General features: G+C 37.6%; 2 protein-coding genes across 2 annotated transcripts in view; both read right to left on the bottom strand.

The window, feature by feature from the left end:
• LOC133664713 (E3 ubiquitin-protein ligase RING2-like) overlaps window positions 1-15,800 on the bottom strand; it is a 38,500-nt gene extending 22,700 nt beyond the window's left edge. The window contains 3 exon segments of the mRNA XM_062069559.1: window positions 2,810-2,970; window positions 13,266-13,362; window positions 15,655-15,800. Coding sequence (XP_061925543.1) covers window positions 2,810-2,970; window positions 13,266-13,352 — 248 coding nt within the window. The 5' untranslated portion in view covers window positions 13,353-13,362; window positions 15,655-15,800.
• A 6,173-nt stretch (window positions 15,801-21,973) lies between these two features.
• Window positions 21,974-25,000, bottom strand: part of agla (amylo-alpha-1, 6-glucosidase, 4-alpha-glucanotransferase a) — a 135,855-nt gene continuing 132,828 nt past the window's right edge. Inside the window, exon 35 of the mRNA XM_062069558.1 lies at window positions 21,974-25,000. This exon is cut by the window's right edge and continues 2,496 nt beyond it. The gene's annotated coding sequence lies outside the window, so the exon portion shown is untranslated.

The raw sequence follows: 25,000 nt of genomic DNA, 5'->3' as shown, positions 1-25,000 counted from the left end.
CAAGATACCTGTGGCGGTGGGGACGTGGCTATGGGCGTGGTCACCATGGCATCATCGAGTAATTTGCATAATTTACTACAATGATATGATTTTCTCTAAAAAGGCTCAAAAAATGTATACTTACTAATTAATAATAACAGTTTTGTTTTAAACGTCCATCCATCCATCCAGCCATCCATTTTACAATATAATTACAACACTTTATGTACATATTTATATACAGATTTGAACAATAAGTTATTCACTGAAATATATTTATTAATTGTGGTTCTTACAAAAAATATATCTTATAAAAATATAAAAGCTAAAATGTCTCTTAAAGCTCTGCCCCTTTAATTAGTGCATACTAAATAATTTAATTTTAGCCTACTACTACAACCATATTATTTACCAGCAACATAAAGTGAAACAGAGGCAGAGGTGTCCTGCCACAGTCAGTAACAAATAAACAGAAAACAGTAGTGGTGGTAGATAGACACAAAGCTTCATCAAACATCTGATCCACTGAACAAAAAGCTCCAAAAATCTTGATCCCACACTTCTCTTTTGTAAAGTAAATTAGAACAGCCGATATGGGCATCTACATCAACTATATGATTTGCCTGAGAAGCTTGACAGGACACACACAAAAAAATAAAAAATTTAAATTAAAAAATTTAAAAAAATGTTTTTAAAAATTAAAAAAAAACAAAATTTTTATTTTTTTTGTGGCGGCCTTAATTCTTCGTGGCGGGCCGCCACAAATAAATCAATGTGTGGGAAACACTGTATACCTTTGGCCATCAAACACCAGTCATTTCCAGGAGTTATCTTACCTTCTGAGTAGCCTCTGATTAACTAATGTTTTCTAATGTTGTAAAAATGTGTACAATAAATACTAAATTTCAACATTTCTGTTTACGAAGATTTGGGTAAGCCTTCATTATAACATTTATATAAGATTTTATAAGACTTTTCCTTTTTTTGCGGCTCCGGACAGATTTGTTGCTCATTATAACACTTGTATAAGACTTTTAAAGTCATTTTGATAGTAGGCTAATATAGACACTTACATTATGTGTTGCCTTCATTATAACACTTATATAAGACTTTTAAAGTCATTTTGATAGTAGGCTAATATAGACACTTACATCATGTGTTGCCTTCATTATAACACTTATATAAGACTTTTAAAGTCATTTTGATAGTAGGCTAATATAGACACATCATGTGTTGCCTTCATTATAACACTTATATAAGAATTTTAAAGTCGTTTTGATAGTAGGCTAATATAGACACTTACATCATGTGTTGCCTTCATTATAACACTTGTATAAGACTTTTAAAGTCATTTTGATAGTAGGCTAATATAGACACTTACATCATGTGCTGCCTTCATTATAACACTTATATAAGACTTTTAAAGTCATTTTGATAGTAGGCTCATATAGACACATCATGTGCTGCCTTCATTATAACACTTATAAGACTTTTCAAGTCGTTTTGATAGTAGGCTAATATAGACACTTACATCATGTGCTGCCTTCATTATAACACTTATATAAGACTTTTAAAGTCATTTTGATAGTAGGCTCATATAGACACATCATGTGTTGCCTTCATTATGACACTTATATAAGACTTTTGAAGTCATTTTGATAGTAGGCTAATATAGACACTTACATCATGTGCTGCCTTCATTATAACACTTATATAAGACTTTTAAAGTCATTTTGATAGTAGGCTAATATAGACACATCATGTGTTGCCTTCATTATAACACTTGTATAAGACTTTTAAAGTCATTTTGATAGTAGGCTAATATAGACACTTACATAATGTGCTGCCTTCATTATAACACTTATATAAGACTTTTAAAGTCGTTTTGATAGTAGGCTAATATAGACACTTACATCATGTGTTGCCTTCATTATAACACTTATATAAGAATTTTAAAGTCGTTTTGATAGTAGGCTAATATAGACACTTACATCATGTGTTGCCTTCATTATAACACTTGTATAAGACTTTTAAAGTCATTTTGATAGTAGGCTAATATAGACACTTACATCATGTGCTGCCTTCATTATAACACTTATATAAGACTTTTAAAGTCATTTTGATAGTAGGCTAATATAGACACATCATGTGCTGCCTTCATTATAACACTTATAAGACTTTTAAAGTCGTTTTGATAGTAGGCTAATATAGACACTTACATCATGTGTTGCCTTCATTATAACACTTATATAAGACTTTTAAAGTCATTTTGATAGTAGGCTAATATAGACACTTACATCATGTGTTGCCTTCATTATAACACTTATATAAGACTTTTAAAGTCATTTTGATAGTAGGCTAATATAGACACTTACATCATGTGTTGCCTTCATTATAACACTTATATAAGACTTTTCATTTTTTGCCGCTCCGGACAGATTTGTTTTTTGTATTTTTGGTCCTATATGGCTCTTTCAACGTTTTTGGTTGCCGACCTCTGAACTATACAAAGGTGCCTCTTCGCCTTAGACGTGCAACTGTAATAGCAACTTTTAATGTCATACTAGCAGAAATGTGATAATGAATGAAGATTTAGCAACAACACAGCTGATTTTTAAATGTCGCAATAACAATTTTTAAAAACCTTTTAAAGCTATACTTTAATTTGAATTGGACTAATGGAAGTAAGTATTTGACCGCGTACCACCCAGAAAGAATTGTGTCCTCCTGATAGCGGTTATGTGTCTTTTAAGAACACATTAGCCCTTACCATCATTCAATTTCCCGCCTCGTGTTCGGTCAAAAATTCCCCAACAAACCAAAAACTCACCCTGATCTCAGAGCTGTGATGATGCAATCGGCACAGAAACGGTGCAGGCATTCTTTGGTTGTCATGGTGTTCTTCAGCATGTCCAGACAGATGGGACACATGAGTTCACTGTGCAATGATCTCGGTGAAACGGCGATCTCCAGCCCATCTGTAATAGCTTCCTGTAGCCATAAAAAAAAAAAAAAACATGCTGATCAGCATAAATAATTTACAGTATGACTTACTGGCAATGTTCCACACATTATTTATCAGAAAACAGTAATTAATTAAGACCACGCCATGGAAGTTGATATGTGTAGAGTGCGTATCGTAAATTCCGGACTATCAGCCGCTACTTTTTTCCGTACGCCTTGAACACTGCGGCTAATAAAAAATGATTTCTCTTCGCCAGCGGCCATTATGTTTTGTGTTCAATCATTTTCATTAAGCCCAAGCGGAGACACTGAAATATTGTGTTATTGTTTGTGCTATGGTGCCATCTTTCGGACAAGGTGTTGCGGCCATACTTGCCAACCCTCCCGATTTTCCCGGGAGACTCCCGAATTTCAGTGCCCCTCCCGATTGTTGTCCCGGGACAACCATTCCCCCGAATTTCTCCCGATTTCCACCCGGACAACAATATTGGGGGCGTGCCTTAAAGACACTACCTTTAACGTCCTCTCTCACCTGAAACCTTCACCCCTTAACAGCCGCATGCTGTCCAGGCGTCCGCTTTTCCTCCATATAAACAGCGTGCCGGCACAGTCACATAATGTAGCGTTGGACGGGTTTAACAATGGTCTTTACTCGAAGATGTCAAAAAAGGCTGACACGTTGTACGACCTTTTAACTGGTTTAATGATAACGCAAGGCATACTTGATCAACAGCCATACAGGTCACACCGAGGGTAGCCGTATAAACAACTTTAACACTGTTACAAATATGCGCCACACTGTGAACCCACACCAAACAAGAATGACAAATACATTTCGGGAGAACATCCGCACCGTAACACAACATCAACACAACAGAACAAATACCCAGAATCCCTTGCAGCACTAACTCTTCCGGGACGCTACAATAACATCTACGGCTTTTGGAGCTCAGTGCACAACTGCACACACAACAAGAAGGAGACGAAGACCGAAGAAGAGACATGGCGACGACGAGTAAGAAGAAGAAATACGCTTGCAAGTAGGGCTGTGCGATATTGCCTTTTTTTTAATATCGCGATATTTTAAGGCCATATCGCGATACACGATATATATCTCGATATTTTGCCTTAGCCTTGAATGAACACTTGATGCATCTAATCACAGCAGTATGATGATTCTATGTGTCTACATTAAAGGCCTACTGAAAGCCACTACTACCGACCACGCAGTCCGATAGATTATATATCAATGATGAAATCTTAACATTGCAACACATGCCAATACGGCCGGGTTAACTTATAAAGTGCAATTTTAAATTTCCCGCGAAACATTCTGCTGAAAACGTCTTGATATGATGACGTTTGCGCGTGACGTCACGGATTGTAGCGGACATTTTGGGACAGCATTGTAGCCAGCTATTAAGTCGTCTGTTTTCATCGCAAAATTCCACAGTATTCTGGACATCTGTGTTGGTGAATCTTTTGCAATTTGTTTAATGAACAATGAAGACAGCAAAGAAGAAAGCTGTAGGTGGGAAGCGGTGTATTAGCGGCCGGCTGCAGCAACTAGGGTTGGGTATCGAGTATCGATTGGAACCGGGACTAACTTTCTGATTCTCCCCGGAATCGTTCAAAAGTTTAAATTTCAATTCCTATTTTCGATACCAGTCTGCCGACCAGAAAAAATTATGTCTGCCGACCAGAAAAAATTATGTCCGCCGAACCAGAAGAAGAAGCCCCGGACACCAACTAAGAAGCGCCCACCGCCGGAAGTGTTAGCATAGCCGAGCGAGTCAGTCAAGCTCAAGCATGGATAGCGGGCGTCGGCGGTCGAAAGTGTGGCTTTACTTTCCAAAAAAAAGAGGAAATAACCGCGAAATAACAGAGCTCCATGTCCATCAAGAAACGAGTGGAGAGAGAGCTGCAGATGTACCAGGACGTTCCACCGATACTTATGTCTGACGACCCTGCTGCATGGTGGTGGTCCGGTGGAACCAACAAAAGACTTATCCTTTGCTGTCATATCTCGCTTTCTCCTATTTATGCGTTCAAGCTTCTTCCACACCCAGCGAACGTGTATTTTCCACAGCAGGAGACACTATCTGTCCAGAACGCTCACGCATCCTGCCTGAGAAGGCGGATATGGTCATTTTCCTAAACAAAAACTGTCTCTGATTTTATACTGTACCTGCTGCTAATCTGGACTGGGTTTTGCAAGTTGTTTCTTATTGTTTATTTGCTTTTCTGTACCAGGTTAGCCCATCAGTGGGAGCGCGGTAACATTTTTGAGTACCTGCAGCATCATACACTTGTGTGTGTAAATGTGTTTTCATGAGGTTTCCTGCAGCATCATACACTTGTGTGTGTAAATGTGTTTTCATGAGGTTTCCTGCAGCATCATACACTTATGTGTAAATGTGTTTTTCAAAAATAAAGCTCTCTTGAGGAAAGTGTACCCCTGGGAAAATGTATTCATAATTTTTAATATTTATATTCAAGTTCATAGATTTGATATTTATATTCTAGTTGAAAACAGCCCTGTGAGGAATTTATAGTAAAGTTCATAAAAAGTTAATAGAATTAAAATTGATGGAGAATGTCGGACTATTTCATTCAGAAAGACTGTAGGTTAGCTAGCTCATTTAAAATATCCTAAACTTTTTTTTGACCCTGCCTCTTAAAAGAATCGGAATCGAGAATCGTCAGGAATCGGAATCGAAACAAAGAATCGGAATCGGAATCGTTCGAATTCAAACGATACCCAACCCTAGCAGCAACACAAACACGTAGAGAACTGGGACAACAGAGACTCTTACCAGGAGGACTTTTGAGTTGGATACGCGCTACCGTGAGTACGCAGCTGCGGCTTCCAAACATTTGATCGCTTGCCCGTACGTGCGTGCCGCTATGTGCATGTCATGTACGTGACTTTGGGGAAATATATGTGCTGTATGAACTTTACGGAGGTGAACGGTACTTTGGGCTGTGGGATTGAGTGTGTTGTGCGGGTGTTTGATTTGTATTGGCGGGTTATATGGACGGGAGGGGGGAGGTGTTTCTTATGCGGGATTAATTTGTGGCATATTAAATATAAGCCTGGTTGTGTTGTGGCTAATAGAGTATATATATGTTTTGTGTTTATTTACTGTTTTAGTCATTCCCAACTGAATATCAGGTCCCACCCGCCTCTCACAGCATCTTCCCTATCTGAATCGCTTCCACTGCCCTCTAGTCTTTCACTCTTACTTTCCTCATCCACAAATCTTTCATCCTCGCTCAAATTAATGGAGTAATCGTCGCTTTCTCGGTCTGAATCGCTCTCGCTGCTGGTGGCCATGATTGTAAACAATGTGCAGATGTGAGGAGCTCCACAACCTGTGACGTCACGCTACTTCCGGTACAGGCAAGGCTTTTTTTTATCAGCGACCAAAAGTTGCAAACTTTATCGTCGATGTTCTCTACTAAATCCTTTCAGCAAAAATATGGCAATATCGCGAAATGATCAAGTATGACACATAGAATGGATCTGCTATCCCCGTTTAAATAAGAAAAGCTCATTTCAGTAGGCCTTTAAAACATTCTTCTTCATACTGCATTAATATATGCTACTTTAAAACTTTCATGCAGAGAAGGAAATCACAACTAAAAAAATCACTATTTTTTTCATACGGTGTTGATCTGGAAATGTTTGCCTACGCATTTTTGATGGTGTGGGCGTGTGGCACCAAACGGAGATGTTGACGTGCGGAGTAAGCACTGTTCATTCTCTAGCGGGTGACTTTTCAAATGATGCTACATATTAGCAGTAATGCTACTTTTTATCTTTTTATAGCAACGCTTTCGCCCCACACTTGACAAATTACAGTTGTCTGTTCGACATATTCCCACTTGAAGCCAAACCACCGCCAGACGATGGACCCCCTGCTGTTTTTTGGGGGAATTAATTATTCCTTCATTTGTTACCAGATTCGCACCTTCTTTCTCTCGTATTACCGCTCACACGGCTACGCTACCATCACAGCTAACGTTAGCCATGCTGCTACCTCTTTGCTGCGCGCGGGCGTATACGTATGTGACGTATGACGTGACGTGTGTAGAAGCTTTGCTTGCTGTCTGTGAGAAGGAGAGACAGGAAAGAGCGAGGAGAGCCTGTCGTGTAATATCGATAGTCATTTTCTATATCGCACAGAGACAAACCCGCGATATATCGAGTATATCGATATATCGCCCAGCCCTACTTGCAAGTTCCAAAATGATTGGAAAAAAGAATTTCATTTCATCCAGAAAAGCTCGAAGGGGAAGGGGTATGCTGCCTGCACCTCAACCCCGCCCCATCACTCCAAAATATATTTGTAAGATTTACAATATAACTAAAACAATTCTTACTTACAAAAGCGTCCCATGTGTGATGTCTGTAGGAGTCTTTTCATGCATATTTGTACATGCTATCGTAATGTAATCGAGCGAGTATTGTTGGCTAATATACGAACACGTTTACGAGTGTCTGTGTTAGTATTATTGACTTACAACGGCATTCTTTTTGTGTTGTTTCAGTTCCACAAATTTCTCATTAAAATTCTCCAAAACGTCACCGTGGAGTTATTGGAGAGCCAGCTTGCGCAGCTAGTGGGTCCATGACGATGACTTCTGTTTTGTTTGATCAGTCGTTTTACTGCCGTGTTACAGACCCCGCTTGGGAACAATTAAGGTATGTAAATAAACATTTACAGAATATTTCTGTGTAAATAACTCAATTCACAACGTATATATCTGCGGGCACAGGTCCGGTGGCCACGGATGAAGTGCTGGCTGTTCAGAGTCGGGACCCGGGGTGGACCGCTCGCCTGTGCATCGGTTGGGGACATCTCTGCGCTGCTGACCCATCTCCGCTCGGGATGGTCTCCTGCTGGCCCCACTATGGACTGGACTCTCACTATTATGTTAGATCCACTATGGACTGGACCCTCACACTATTATGTTAGATCCACTATGGACTGGACTCTCACTATTATGTTAGATCCACTATGGACTGGACTCTCACACTATTATGTTAGATCCACTATGGACTGGACCCTCACACTATTATGTTAGATCCACTATGGACTGGACCCTCACACTATTATGTTAGATCCACTATGGACTGGACTCACACTATTATGTTAGATCCACTATGGACTGGACTCTCACTATTATGTTAGATCCACTATGGACTGGACCCTCACACTATTATGTTAGATCCACTATGGCCTGGACTCTCACTATTATGTTAGACCCACTATGGACTGGACTCTCACACTATTATGTTAGATCCACTATGGACTGGACCCTCACACTATTATGTTAGATCCACTATGGACTGGACTCTCACTATTATGTTAGATCCACTATGGACTGGACTCTCACTATTATGTTAGATCCACTATGGACTGGACCCTCACACTATTATGTTAGATCCACTATGGACTGGACCCTCACACTATTATGTTAGATCCACTATGGACTGGACTCTCACTGTTTTGTTAGATCCACTACGGACTGGACTCTCACTATTTTGTTAGATCCACTATGGACTGGACCCTCACACTGTTATGGTAGATCCACTATGGACTGGACTCTCACTATTATGTTAGATCCACTACGGACTGGACTCTCACACTATTATGTTAGATCCACTATGGACTGGACCCTCACACTATTATGTTAGATCCACTATGGACTGGACCCTCACACTATTATGTTAGATCCACTATGGACTGGACTCACACTATTATGTTAGATCCACTATGGACTGGACTCTCACTATTATGTTAGATCCACTATGGACTGGACCCTCACACTATTATGTTAGATCCACTATGGCCTGGACTCTCACTATTATGTTAGACCCACTATGGACTGGACTCTCACACTATTATGTTAGATCCACTATGGACTGGACCCTCACACTATTATGTTAGATCCACTATGAACTGGACTCTCACTATTATGTTAGATCCACTATGGACTGGACTCTCACTATTATGTTAGATCCACTATGGACTGGACCCTGACACTATTATGTTAGATCCACTATGGACTGGACCCTCACACTATTATGTTAGATCCACTATGGACTGGACTCTCACTATTTTGTTAGATCCATTATGGACTGGACCCTCACACTGTTATGGTAGATCCACTATGGACTGGACTCTCACTATTATGTTAGATCCACTACGGACTGGACTCTCACTATTATGTTAGATCCACTACGGACTGGACTCTCACTATTATGTTAGATCCACTATGGACTGGACTCTCACTATTATGTTAGATCCACTACGGACTGGACTCTCACTATTATGTTAGATCCACTACGGACTGGACTCTCACTACCGTATTTTCCGCACCATAAGCCGCACCTAAAAACCACAATTTTTGTCAAAAGCAGACAGTGCGGCTAATAACCCGGTGCGCCTTATATATGGATTAATATTCATATTTATTTTCATAAGGTTTAGGTCTCGCAACTACGGTAAACAGTCGCCATCTTTTTTCCCCGTAAAAGAGGAAGCGCTTCTTCTTCTACGGTAAGCAACCGCTCCATAGAAGAGGAAGCGCTTCTTCTTCCACTGTAAGCAACCGCCAAGGTGAGCACCCGCCCCCGGAGAAGAAGAAGCTCGCGGATATTTAATTTCATTTGTTTTTCTGTAAAGACAACAAAATGTCTCCTACTAAGAGACACGCGTACAAGGTTCCACTGGCTTTTGATATTCATGTGAACCGCACTGTGGATACAACGGGAGCACGTACGGTGAATATTCGCACCACAGGGAATGAGAAGTCGTCCTACTGTGGTTGTAGCTTGCCATGCTAACGGCCAGAAACTTCCACCCACGGTGATATTCAAAAGGAAGACCTTGCCAAAAGAGAACTTTCCAGCCGGCGTCATCATAAAAGCTAACTCGAAGGGATGGATGGATGAAGAAAAGATGAGCGAGTGGTTGATAGACGTTTACGCGAAGACACCGGGTGACTTTTTTCACGCAGCGCCGTTCCTGTTGATCTACGACTGCATGCGCGTCCACATCACAGATGGTGTCAAAAAACAAGTGAAGCACACCGAAGAAGAATAATTCGAGGGAATTGTAGATGAGTAATAACTTCAGAAAGTGAGCTTTAAATGTTTATTTTGTGTGTTGTGTGACACTAACGTATGAGCAACGTTGAGTTATTGATGTTGCTATTGCTCTGCACTATTTTGAGTGTTACTATTTTTGTGATTGCACATTTGCACATTACATTTTGGGAGTGAACAGAGTTGTTAGAACGCTGGTTTGTAATATATTATTAAAGTTTGACTGACCTATCTGACTGTTTTGTTGACATTCCCTTTAGCGTAGCGTAGGTGCGGCTAATAGCACGGGGCGTCTAACAGGTAAACAAAGTTTTGAAATATGCCGTTCATTAAACGTGCGGCTAATAACACGGGGCGCCTTATGGTGCGGAAAATACGGTATTTTGTTAGATCCACTATGGACTGGACCCTCACACTATTATGTTAGATCCACTATGGACAGGACTCTCACTATTATGTTAGATCCACTATGGACTGGACTCTCACTATTATGTTAGATCCACTATGGACTAGACTCTCATTATTATGGTAGATCCACTATAGACTGGACTTTCACAATATTATGCTAGATCCACTCCACGTCCATTGCACCGGCCGCCCTAGGGGGGGGGGGGTCACCCACATCTGCGGTCCTCTCCAAGGTTTCTCATTCTCATCCCACTGGGGTGAGTTTTTCCTTGCCCTGATGTGGGATCTGAACCGAGGATGTCGTTGTGGCTTGTGCAGCCCTTTGAGACACTTGTGATTTAGGGCTATATAAATAAACATTGATTGATTGATTGATAAAGAAGCATTTGTTTGGGAAATTAATGTTCATTCCTGAAACAATGTGGAGACGGCCACTTGAAACAGCGACTAAACTATGCAAGAAGCTAAAGCTAGCTAGAACAATCCATACACAACACATCGCATCTGCTCGTGTTGTTGTGAAGGACATCATGGATGCAAGATCAATGTACAAACAGCAGTCACAAGCTGAGAGAACACCAACACCAACCCTCCACAATAACAGCGCTGTGTGCAACATCCGGTCTGACTGCGCTAACAAAATAAAGGTTTAAAAAAGTAGCTTCCACAAGCATAATGTACAAAACCCAAAACCAGTGAAGTTGGCACGTTGTGTAAATTGTAAATAAAAACAGAATACAATGATTTGCAAATCCTTTTCGACTTATATTCAATTGAATAGACTGCAAAGAAAAGATATTTAATGGACGGCGTGGCGAAGTTGGTAGAGTGGCTGTGCCAGCAATCGGAGTGTTGCTGGTTACTGGGGTTCAATTCCCACCTTCTACCTTCCTAGTCACGTCCGTTGTGTCCTTGGGCAAGACACTTCACCCTTTGCCTCTGATGGCTGCTGGTAGCGCCTTGCATGGCAGCTCCCGCCATCAGTGTGTGAATGTGTGTGTGAATGGGTGAATGTGGAAATACTGTCAAAGCGCTTTGAGTACCTTGAAGGTAGAAAAGCGCTATACAAGTACAACCCATTTATTTATCATTTAATGTTCCAACTGAGAAACAATTTTTTTTGCATATAATTATTAACTTAGAATTTAATGGCCGCAACACATTGCAAAAAAGTTGGCACAGGAGCATTTTTACCACTGTGTTACATGACCTTTCCTTTTAACAACACTCTGTAAACGTTTGGGAACTGAGGAGACACATTTTTGAAGCTTCTCAGGTGGAATTCTTTCCCATTCTTGCTTGATGTACAGCTTAAGTTGTTCAACAGTCCGGGGGTCTCCCTTGTGCTATTTTAGGCTTCATAATGCGCCACACATTTTCAATGGGAGACAGGTCTGGACTACAGGCTGGCCAGTCTAGTACCCGCACTCTTTTACTATGAAGCACTGCTGTCGTAACACGTGGCTTTGGCATTGTCTTGCTGAAATAAGCAGGGGCGTCCATGGTAACGTTGCTTGGATGGCAACATATGTTGCTCCAAAACCTGTATGTACCATCAGCATTAATGGCGCCTTCACAGATGTGTAAGTTACCCATGTCTTGGGCACTAATACACCCCCATACCATCACACATGCTGGCTTTTACACTTTGCGCCTATAACAGTCCGGATGGTTCTTTTCCTCTTTGGTCCGGAGGACACGACGTCCACAGTTTCCAAAAACAATTTGAAATGTGGACTCGTCAGACCACAGAATACTTTCCACTTTGCATCAGTCCATCTTAGATGAGCTCGGACCCAGCGAAGCCGGCAGCGTTTCTGGGTGTTGTTGATAAATGGCTTTCGCTTTGCATTGTAGAGTTTTAATTTGCACATACAGATGTGGCGACAAACTGTAGTTACTGACAGTGGTTTTCTGAAGTGTTCCTGAGCCCATGTGGTGATATCATTTACACACTTATGTCGGTTTTTGATGCAGTACCGCCTGAGGGATCGAAGGCCCGTAATACCTTACGTGCAGTGATTTCTCTAGATTCTCTGAACCTTTTGATGACATTACGGGCCGTTGATGGTGAAATCCCTAAATTCCTTGCAATAGCTCGTTGAGAAATGTTCTTTAACTGTTTGACAATTTGCTCACGCATTTGTTCACAAAGTTGTAAATGACTGAGCATTTAATGGAAGTTGCTTTTATACCCAATCATGGCACCCACCCGTTCCCAATAAGCCTGTTCACCTGTGGGATGTTCCAAACAAGTGTTTGATGAGCATTTCTCAACTTTCTCAGTCTTTTTTGCCACTTTTGCCAGCTTTTTTGAAACATGTTGCAGGCATCAAATTCCAAATGAGCTAATATTTCCAAAAATTAATATTTCCAAAAATTAACGAAGATTTCCAGTTCGAACGTTAAGTATCTTGTCTTTGCAGTCTATTCAATTGAATATAAGTTGAAAAGGATTTGCAAATCATTGTATTCTGTTTTTATTTACCATTTACACAACGTGCCAACTTCACTGGTTTTGGGTTTTGTAATTCCATTGTTTTATCATATTGTTAGTTTAATTTGTTGTAGTTACTATTACTTTACCTTTTGTTTATTTGTTACTACTGTTACTCTTTTAAATCACATTCAACACTGAGTTTTGGTGGTACAACAAATGAATGAATAATTGTGTAGTTAATCGTGATTTGAATATTCGATTATTTTGCCATAATGGTCCAGCCCTACAAAGGTTGGCTCAAAAAAGAAATAACATGCACAGGTTGTGAAGGAAAGAAAGAAAATAACACAAAATTACCTGTGGAGTTCTTTGTAGTTCATAAAGGCTCAGCTCCCAGGTCTTACTGAGGGGTTGAACCCCGTTGGTTTGAACCGTCTGAGTCATCGCCGGAAAACTGAAAAACAAAAAATGGACGTGGGACTAATTAAGATGAGGTAAATTACGACAGCAATGGTTAGCATGTGTTGCAATAACATCAGCAAACAGGCGTTAACTAGTTTTGGAACGTTTGATCTATGAACCAACCTGTAAACACTTTCAAATAAGGAGGGAGACAAACGTTTTTGCAGCAAATTCCGAAAAACAGTAGTGTTCCTGTTTTGTAGAGGAGCTTGGACAAGCTGAAACACATTGGCAGATCCTTGCAATGACGTTTTAACCTTGCAAACAAACATAGAACACTGGGGTCCAAACTTGTGATTTACATAACTGAGGCTTTCCTCAAGGCACACCTTTAAAGGCCTACTGAAAGCCGCAACTACCGACCACGCAGTCTGATAGTTTATATATCAATGATGAAATCTTAACATTGCAACATGCCAATACGGCCGGGTTAACTTATAAAGTGCAATTTTAAATTTCCCGGGAAACTTCCGGTTGAAAACGTCTAGATATGATGACGTATGCATGTGATGTCAATGGTTGAAACGGAAGTATTCGGACACCATTGAATCCAATACAAAAAGCTCTGTTTTCATCGCAAAATTCCACAGTATTCTGGACATCTGTGTTGGTGAATCTTTTGCAATTTGTTTAATGAACAATGAAGACTGCAAAGAAGAAAGCTGTAGGTGGGATCGGTGTATTAGCGGCTGGCTGCAGCAACACAACCAGGAGGACTTTGACTTGGATAGCAGACGAGCTATCCGACGCTAGCCGCCGACCGCACGGATGATCGGGTGAAGTCCTTCGTCGCGCCGTCGATCGCTGGAATGCAGGTGAGCACGGGTGTTGATGAGCAGATGAGGGCTGGCTGGCGTAGGTGGATAGCTAATGTTTTTAGCATAGCTCTGTGAGGTACCGTAGCTAAGTTGGCTTCAATGGCGTCATTAGCAACAGCATTGTTAAGCTTCGCCAGGCTGGAAAGCATTAACCGTGTATTTACAGGTCCATGGTTTAATAGTATTGTTGATTTTCTGTCTATCCTTCCATTCAGGGGTTTATTTCTTTTGTTTCTATCTGCAGTTAAGCCCGATGCTATCACGTTAGCTCCGCAGCTAAAGTGCTTCGCCGATGTATTGTCGTGGAGATAAGTCACTGTGAATGTCCATTTTGCGTCCTCGACTCTCATTTTCAAGAGGATATAGTATCCGAGGTGGTTTAAAATACAAATCCTTGATCCACAATAGAAAAAGGAGAGAGTGTGGAATCCAATGAGCCAGGTTAGTTACGGTCAGAGCGAAAAAAGATACGTACTGCACTGCACTCTAGTCCTTCACTCTCACGTTCCTCATCTACGAATCTTTCATCCTGGCTCAAATTAATGGGGTAATCGTCGCTTTCTCTCGCTGCTGGTGTAAACAATGGGGAAATGTGTCACGCTACTTCCGGTACAGGCAAGGCTTTTTTTTTATCAGCGACCAAAAGTTGCGAACTTTATCGTCAATGTTCTCTACTAAATCCTTTCAGCAAAAATATGGCAATATCGCGAAATGATCAATTATGACACATAGAATGGATCTGATATCCCTGTTTAAATAAATAAAAATTCATTTCAGTAGGCCTTTAATATACTTTGGGTAACAACAGTCAATATTATTTTTTTTTTAGGGGGGTAACAACAGTCAATATTTATCTACTTATTTTATTTTTTTCTTATAAAATAAAAGTGAGCTTTTGTTAAACCAAATATTGTGTGTTTTTTTCCATATACAACAACCTATCTGGACTCGATAAGAGAATCGATAAGGAATCAGCTCGATAAGAGGATTCGATAATGGGCTCGAACTCGATAATTTCTTATCAAACATCATCCCTACTCATGACACACTATCTATATGTAATAAGGCTTTTAATGTTTTGAGGCTCCAGACAGATTTGTTGTTGTATTTTTTGGTCCAATATGGCTCTTTCAACATTTTGGGTTGCCGACCCCTGGCCGCTACGCCATCGGATACTACTTTTTGTCTTCCTCGAACCTTTCGGCGCCGCATTTACTTGCATCTAGAAATATATACATTTATATTTTATAACGTTAAACACGGTAAAGTAAGATGAAAGCGATAATCGTGGTTGTGGATTAGCAAAGTGCCGTCGTTGGAAAACAACAACAATGTCCGACCGCCGTCAACCGCCAGCCAACATGTCTACGTTTCGACAGCTACATTTTGACGTGAAAATACGTGACACGACGACGCTCGCAAAAAGGCTGAAAAGTGTGTTTTGAGGGGAGCGTTGGTGTACTTACACGCCGTCTTCAAGTCAACAAATCGCTCGACAGACACGACAGAGTCTTGCAGTGAAGGCAATATGGCGGCCCGACCAGGAGCCTTCCTTCCTTCCTCCCCGCCTCCTCATTGTCTCCTGGCGCCGGCCAACTCACTGTGAGGCGCACTGCCGCCCCCTGCTGGACTGGAGTGTGGAAACATCGCTCACGGCTCCCACGAAGGAGTGGACGGTTTTCCGTCGATTGCAGCCGTGGGGCTAATTTTCACTTTATTTTGGAAGGCAAAAAATAAAGATAATTGTTGCTTAAATGAGCAAAACAATGTCGCGCTGTGGCGCAACGACTCGAATACCACCAGAGGGCGCTGTGCCCTCTCAAATACATTTGTTTTGGATACGTAAGTGTGGTTGATTCCGCAAATTTCGCTGTCGATTCGATACCAAGCAACCATGGAACGAATTGTATCGATACCAATTTGATATTTAACAAGAAAGATCATCAGGAAAAAATATTACCGTAATACAATTTTTCTCCATTATTTTCTGTTACGGCCACCTACTATAAATTGTATCATTTGTCTACACAATTGTTATAAGTACACCTCTGCATACAATTGTATTCTTATTAATATTCTAAGTACACCTCTGCATAAAATTGTATTGTTATTAATAAAAGTACACCTCTGCATACAATTGTATTCTTATTAATATTCTAAGTACACCTCTGCATACAATTGTATTCTTATTAATATTCTAAGTACACCTCTGCATAAAATTGTATTCTTATTTATATTATAAGTACACCTCGGCATAAAACTGTATTCTTATTATTATAAGTACACATCTGCATAAAATGTTATTATTATTATTATAATAAGTACACCTCTGCATAAAATTGTATCCCTATTAAAATTATAAGTACACCAATGCATAAAATTGTATTATTATTAATATTATAAGTACACCTCTGCATAAAATTGTATCCCTATTAATATTATAAGTACATCTCTGCATAAAATTGTATTCTTAATAATATAAGTACACCTCTGCATAAAATTGTATTCTTATCAATATTATAAGTACACCTCAGCATAAAACTGTATTCTTATTATTATAAGTACACCTCTGCATAAAATGTTATTATAATAAGTACACCTCTGCATACAATTGTATCCCTATTAATATTATAAGTACACCTATGCATAAAATTGTATTATTATTACTATTATAAGTACACCTCTGCATAAAAGTGTATTCTCATTAATATTATAAGTACACCTCTGCATAAAATTGTATTCTTATCAATATTATAAGTACACCTCTGCATAAAACTGTATTCTTATTATTATAAGTACACCTCTGCATACAATTGTATTCTTATTAGGATTATAAGTACAACTCTGCATAAAATTGTATTCTTAATAATATTATAAGTACACCTCAGCATAAAACTGTATTCTTATTATTATAAGTACACCTCTGCATAAAATGTTATTATTATAATAAGTACACCTCTGCATACAATTGTATCCCTATTAATATTATAAGTACACCTATGCATAAAATTGTATTATTATTAATATTATAAGTACACCTCTGCATAAAAGTGTATTCTCATTAATATTATAAGTACACCTCTGCATAAAATTGTATTCTTATCAATATTATAAGTACACCTCTGCATAAAACTGTATTCTTATTATTATAAGTACACCTCTGCATAAAATTGTATTCTTATTAGGATTATAAGTACAACTCTGCATAAAATTGTATTCTTAATATTATAAGTACACCTCTGCATAAAATTATATTCTTATCAATATTATAAGTACACCTCTGCATACAATTGTATTCTTATCAATATTATAAGTACACCTCAGCATAAAACTGTATTCTTATTATTATAAGTACACCTCTGCATAAAATTCTATTATTATTAATATTATAAGTACACCTCTGCATAAAATTGTATCCCTATTAATATAAGTACACCTCTGCATAAAATTTTATTATTATTAATATTATAAGTACACCTATGCATAAAATTGTATCCCTATTAATATAAGTACACCTCTGCATAAAATTGTATTATTATTAATATTATAAGTACACCTCTGCATAAAATTGTATTCGTATTAATATTATAAGTACACCTCGGCATAAAATTGTATTCTTATTAATATTATAAGTACACCTCAGCATAAAATTGTATTCTTAATAATATTATAAGTACACCTCTGCATACAATTGTATTCTTATCAATATTATAAGTACACCTCTGCATAAAATTTTATTCTTATTAATATTATAAGTACACCTCTGCATAAAATTGTATTCTTATCAATATCATAAGTACACCTCTGCATAAAATTGTATCCCTATTGTATCCCTATTAATATTATAAGTACACCTCTGCATAAAATTGAAATACTATTAATATTATAAGTACACCTCTGCATAAAATTGTATCCCTATTAATAAAAGTACACCTCTGCATAAAATTGTATTCTTATTAATATTATAAGTACACCTTGGCATAAAACTGTATTCTTATTATTATAAGTACACCTCTGCATAAAATTGTATTATTAATATTATAAGTACACCTCTGCATAAAATTGTATCCCTATTAATATTATAAGTACACCTCTGCATAAAATTGTATTCTTAATAATATTATAAGTACACCTCTGCATAAAATTGTATTCTTATTAATATTATAAGTACACCTCTGCATAAAAGTGTATTCTTATTAATATTATAAGTACACCTCTGCATAAAATTGTATTCTTATTAATATTCTAAGTACACCTCTGCATACAATTGTATTCTTATCAATATTATAAGTACTCCCTTGCATAAAATTGTATTCTTGCAGCTGAGATAGGCTCCAGCGCCCCCCGCGACCCCGAAGGGAATAAGCGGTAGGAAATGGATGGATGGATAAGTAAACCTCGGCATAAAACTGTATTCTTATTATTATAAGTACACCTCTGCATAAAATCGTATTATTAATATTATAAGTACACCTCTGCATAAAATTGTATCCCTATTAATATTATAAGTAAATCTCTGCATAAAATTGTATTGTTAATAATATTATAAGTACACCTGTGCATAAAAGTGTATTCTCATTAATATTATAAGTACACCTCTGCATACAATTGTATTCTTATATTATAAGTACACCTCAGCATAAAACTGTATTCTTATTATTATAAGTACACCTCTGCATAAAATTGTATTATTACTGTATTCTTATTATAAGTACACCTCTGCATAAAATTGTATTGTTATTAATATTATAAGTACACCTCTGCATAAAATTGTATCCCTATTAATATTATAAGTACACCTATGCATACAATTGTATTATTATTAATATTATAAGTACACCTCTGCATAAAAGTGTATTCTCATTAATATTATAAGTACACCTCTGCATACAATTGTATTCTTATTAATATTATAAGTACACCTCTGCATAAAATTGTATTCTTATCAATATTATAAGTACACCTCTGCATAAAACTGTATTCTTATTATTATAAGTACACCTCTGCATAAAATGGTATTCTTATTAATATTATAAGTATAACTCTGTATAAAATTGTATTCTTAATAATATTATAAGTACACCTCTGCATAAAATTGTATTCTTATTAATATTATAAGTACAACTCTGTATAAAATTGTATTCTTAATAATATTTTAAGTACACCTCTGCATATAACTGTATTCTTATTAGTATTGTAAGTACACCTCTGCATAAAATTGTATCCTTAATATTAAAAACACAAAAAAAGAAATAAATATTGATCAATTTACAACAAAGAAAAACTTTATTAAAAATGTCATTTTAGTCTGAAACCTAAAAAAAAATAAAACTAAAGTACGTCAATTTGCCTGGAAAAAAAATATCCTATTTAAACGTTTTTTGACCGACTTGAACCATTTGCTACAAAAAAAAAAAAAATAAACTCAATAAATTCAAATTAATAAGCAACATTAAGTCAGGAGCACAATTTTAAAAAAAGACTTTGACTTGCAAAACAAAAATTAAATTTTTTTTGCAAGTATAAACATTTTGTCTTCAATTAAAAAAAACATTTCCAAGTATAAAAACATATGTTGCAAGTAAAAAAAAAAAGTTTTGCAACTATAAAAAATATCTTCCAAAAAAAAAATTCGCAAGTAAAGAAAAAACAAACAAACGAATTGCAAGTATAAAACAATTTTCTGAAAGTAAAAAAAAGTTTTCACAAGAATAAAACCAATTTTCTTAAACTAAAAAAAAAAAACGTAGAAAAGGGATTTGCTAATATGAAAACACTGTACTTTAAATTAAACATGTTGGCAGTAGTATTCCACCCTGTACTCAGGGCACCTGTAATTTGCACTCTACAACGACAGGTGGTGCTGCTGAGTCGTCATAAGGTGGCGGCCGTCAGAGCTACTGATATCTGCGCATGGTGCCGTCCGCCAAAAATATCAGAGAGAAAAAAGAAGCAGGGTGGGGAGTAAAATGGCGCACAGAAGAGCGTAAATAATCTCAACCTGTAAGTTAACACATTTATTTTTATCATCCCTTCATTGTAAATGATGCAATGTTATTTATTAGGCCTCAATGGGGAAAAAAAACTGTAGACCCAATAGCACCCCCTGTTGGCAGGTTCGCAAGTAAAAAAAACAAAAACAAACATTCTACAATCAAAGAAATGCATGTACAGAAAATTTTTATTTTCTGCAATTATAAAAACAAATTGAAAGCAAAAAAAACTATTTTCTTCAATTAAAAAACAATTCACAGGCGAAAAACTATTTTCTGCAATGAAACATTTTTTTTTTTTTATAAAAAATATTCGGAAGTAAAATAAAAAATAAATTTTCCTGCAATCCAAGAAGTGATTTGTAAGTAAAAAAAATATACTTACTGCAATTAAAAAAAACAATCAAACGCAAAAAAAAAATATTTTCTTTAATTAAAAAAAAATGATCCGCACGCAAAAAAATATTTTCTGCAATTAAAAATGTTTTCTTTAATTAAAAAATGGATTCGAAGGTAAAAATGAAAACAATTTCCTGTAATTAAAAAAATAATTTGCAGGAAAAAAAAATATTTTCTGCTAATTAAAAAAAGGAATCACAAGTAAAAAAAAAAAAAAATCAAATATAGAGTTCGCAAGCAAAAACATGTTTCTGCATCAAAGAAATGATTCACAAGTAAAACAAATACTTTCTGCAATAAAAAAAAAAAGCAAAGAGCAAAAAAACTATTTTCTTCAATTAAAAAAACGATTCGCAGGCAAAAAACAATGTTCTGCAATCAAAATAAAATTGTGTAATTGAAACAATGATTCGAAAGTTAAATGCAATCCAAAAAATTATTCGCATTTAAAAAAAAAAACTATTTTCTGCAATTTAAAAAAAGAAATCGCAAGTAAAAAAACAAACACATTTCAAATATAAAAACAGTACACAAGCAAATAACAATTTTCTGCAATCAGAGAAATGATTCGCAAGTAAAAAAAATACTTTCTGCAAGTAAAAAAACTAATCAAAAGCAAAAAAACTATTTTCTTGAATTAAAAAAATGTTCTTTAATTTAAAAAAAATTAATCGAAAGTTTAAAAAAATGCAAAAATAACCTGCAATAAAAAAATGTTTCGCATGAAAAGAAAAAAATGTCTGCAATAAAAAAAAAAACAATCGCAAGTAAAAAAAAAAAAAGTTTTCATATATAAAGCCTTTGCAAGCAAAAAAAAAATTCTGCAAGGAGAGAAATGATTCGCAAGTACAGATAATAACTTTCTGCAATTAAAAAAAATACTATTTTTTCAATTAAAAAAACGAATCGCAAGTAAAATAAATATTTTTCTTACAAACATAAAAAGAGTTCGCATGCAAAAAAACAATTTTCTTCAAGTAAAAAAAATATTTGCAAGTAAAAAAATCAATTTGCAAGTAAAAAAAAACACCCGCACATACCTTGTTTAACTATTTTTAGCCCAATGTGGCCCCCAAGTCAAAATGCTTGCGAATAGCAAAGTTTGATTGATTGATCGATCGATTGAAACTTTTATTAGTAGATTGCACAGTACAGTACATATTCCGTACAGTTGACCACTAAATGGTAACACCCGAATACATTTTTCAACTTGTTTAAGTCGGGGTTCACGTTAATCAATTAATGGTAGAAGTAGCATCTTTAGTGTAAATAAAGAACCATGAATTGATTAACGTGGACCCCGACTTAAACAAGTTGAAAAACTTATCATTTAGTGGTCAATTGTACGGAATATGTACTGTACTGTGCAATCTACTAACAAAAGTTTCAATCAATCAATCAACTATCTTGACACATACAGTTAAAAAAATAAACATTAACTTCAGGGGGCGGGAAAAAATGTTGTTCCCTGGGGGGAAAAGTCATTGAGAACCACTCCCTAACTGCATATGTATTTATTCACCTGCAGGTTTTAGTACAATCAAGAGCAAACAAGTAGTATGTATACATGTTTAATATATTAGACATTCTCTACTTTCTTCCAGTGGCTAAACAGAACATAAGGTGCAACAGATGGCAGTTACAAGCACGGAGGAGGGGAAATGATTATTGATGCTGATTGTGTACATATGTCAAGATTGTGGGGAAGATCTGAGAGGGACAGAACATAAAGTATTTGATGGAAATACTTACGCTTTGCACCTTTTGCAGGGGGCCCAAAATGCAACGGAGACACACTAAACAGCTAGAGACCGGCAACCAATGAGGACATTGGATCAAACGTAAGACCTCAAAACTTTGCTTGTTTGTCAATCTTTTAAAAAACTGTCGATACTTGTACAAACCCCATTTCCATATGAGTTGGGAAATTGTGTTAGATGTAAATATAAACGGAATACAATGATTTGCAAATCCTTTTCAACCCATATTCAATTGAATGCACTACAAAGACAACATATTTGATGTTCAAACTCATAAACTTTTTTTTTTTTTTGCAAATAGTAATTAACTTAGAATTTCATGGCTGCAACACGTGCCAAAATAGTTGGGAAAGGGCATGTTCACCACTGTGTTACATGGCCTTTCCTTTTAACAACACTCAGTAAATGTTTGGGAACTGAGGAGACACATTTTTGAAGCTTCTCAGGTGGAATTCTTTCCCATTCTTGCTTGATGTACAGCTTAAGTTGTTCAACAGTCCGGGGGTCTTCCTTGTGCTATTTTAGGCTTCATAATGCGCCACACATTTTCAATAGGAGACAGGTCTGGACTAAAGGCAGGCCAGTCTAGTACCCGCACTCTTTTACTATGAAGCCACGTTGATGTAACACGTGGCTTGGCATTGTCTTGCTGAAATAAGCAGGGGCGTCCATGGTAACGTTGCTTGGATGGCAACATATGTTGCTCCAAAACCTGTATGTACCTTTCAGCATTAATGGCGCTTGTGTCTTGGGCACTAATACACCCCCATACCATCACACATGCTGGCTTTTACACTTTGCGCCTATAACAATCCGGATGGTTCTTTTCCTCTTTGGTCCGGAGGACACGACGTCCACAGTTTCCAAAAACAATTTGAAATGTGGACTCGTCAGACCACAGAACACTTTTCCACTTTGTATCAGTCCATCTTAGATGAGCTCAGGCCCAGCGAAGCCGACGGCGTTTCTGGGTGTTGTTGATAAACGGTTTTCGCCTTGCATAGGAGAGTTTTAACTTGCACTTACAGATGTAGCGACCAACTGTAGTTACTGACAGTGGGTTTCTGAAGTGTTCCTGAGCCCATGTGGTGATATCCTTTACACACTGATGTCGCTTGTTGATGCAGTACAGCCTGAGGGATGGAAGGTCACGGGCTTAGCTGCTTACGTGCAGTGATTTCTCCAGATTCTCTGAACCCTTTGATGATATTACGGAGCGTAGATGGTGAAATCCCTAAATTCCTTGCAATAGCTGGTTGAGAAAGGTTCTTCTTAAACTGTTCAACAATTTGCTCACGCATTTGTTGACAAAGTGGTGACCCTCGCCCCATCCTTGTTTGTGAATGACTGAGCATTTCATGGAATCTACTTTTATACCCAATCATGGCACCCACCTGTTCCCAATTTGCCTGTTCACCTGTGGGATGTTCCAAATAAGTGTTTGATGAGCATTCCTCAACTTTATCAGTATTTATTGCCACCTTTCCCAACTTCTTTGTCACGTGTTGCTGGCATCAAATTCTAAAGTTAATGATTATTTGCAAAAAAGTTTGAACATCAAATATGTTGTCTTTGTAGCATAGTCAACTGAATATGGGTTGAAAATGATTTGCAAATCATTGTATTCCGTTTATATTTACATCTAACACAATTTCCCAACTCATATGGAAACGGGGTTTGTAGAAGTTGAAGCTCGACACCGGCGTGTCTCTTGGTTGGGTGATCACGTAACGTTACTTCCGGGTTCTAACGGGTCTGGAATGTGGAACGGTCTCACGGCGTGCGAAAGGGAACTGACGGTGTCTAGACAAAGTACTTTTGTACGCGTCTCACGGCAACATTGTGTCTATTCCAGGCTCTACCTTGGTTCTCTTATTCGGGATTAGTTGACGTTGACGAAAGCAGCACCGCAATCAAAACAGTACAGAGGTACCTTGTTTTTTTTTGCGAAAACCTGCTCAAAGAATTCCACTCGTTGGTAAATTGGTCGGGGTTTTTTGGAGTACGACTGCCAAACAACCCGCCGTGGGGTCAAAGCTGGTGCCAACACTTTGAAAAAGTAAGTGAGGAACTTCATTAAGCTGAAGAAAAGTTCGCAGCAAAAACCTTGGCCAACAAGAGTCTTCAATAAAAGGTGTGTTAAATATTTGTTTACTTATTTAATCTGTTTAAGGAATACCGGTACTGATGATAAACCGCGGTAATTTTGAGTGAAGCGACCCCCCCGGCTTATGGACAATACACGCACCCATACCCCCAGCCCCGGTAACTGTATATTGCTAGGGTACTGGAGGCGGCATGGGAGTTTGCTCAACCAGTCCACCAGTGGATTTGGAGACGGCATTCAATCGTGTCCCTTGCAGTGTCCTGTCCAGGGTCTGTTGCCACGCACCATTCAGTCCCTGTACAATCGGAGCAGGACTCTGGTTCGCTGTGCCGGTAGTAAGTCAGACAAGTGGACGTTGTCACCTGTCCTATTCATTATCTTTATAGACAGAATTTCTAGGTGCAGTTAGGGTGTGGAGAGTTTCCAGTTTGGTGGCCAGAGGGTCGCATCTCTGCTTGTTGCAGATGATGCGGTCCTGTTGGCTACATAAGACTGGGACCTTCAGCGTTCATTTGGGCGGTTTTCAGCCGAGTGTGAAGCAGCTGGGATGAGG

Source organism: Entelurus aequoreus, linkage group LG14 (genome assembly GCF_033978785.1).
Source record: "Entelurus aequoreus isolate RoL-2023_Sb linkage group LG14, RoL_Eaeq_v1.1, whole genome shotgun sequence".
Lineage (NCBI taxonomy): Eukaryota > Metazoa > Chordata > Actinopteri > Syngnathiformes > Syngnathidae > Entelurus > Entelurus aequoreus.
This window is presented reverse-complemented; position numbering and strand designations above follow the sequence as displayed.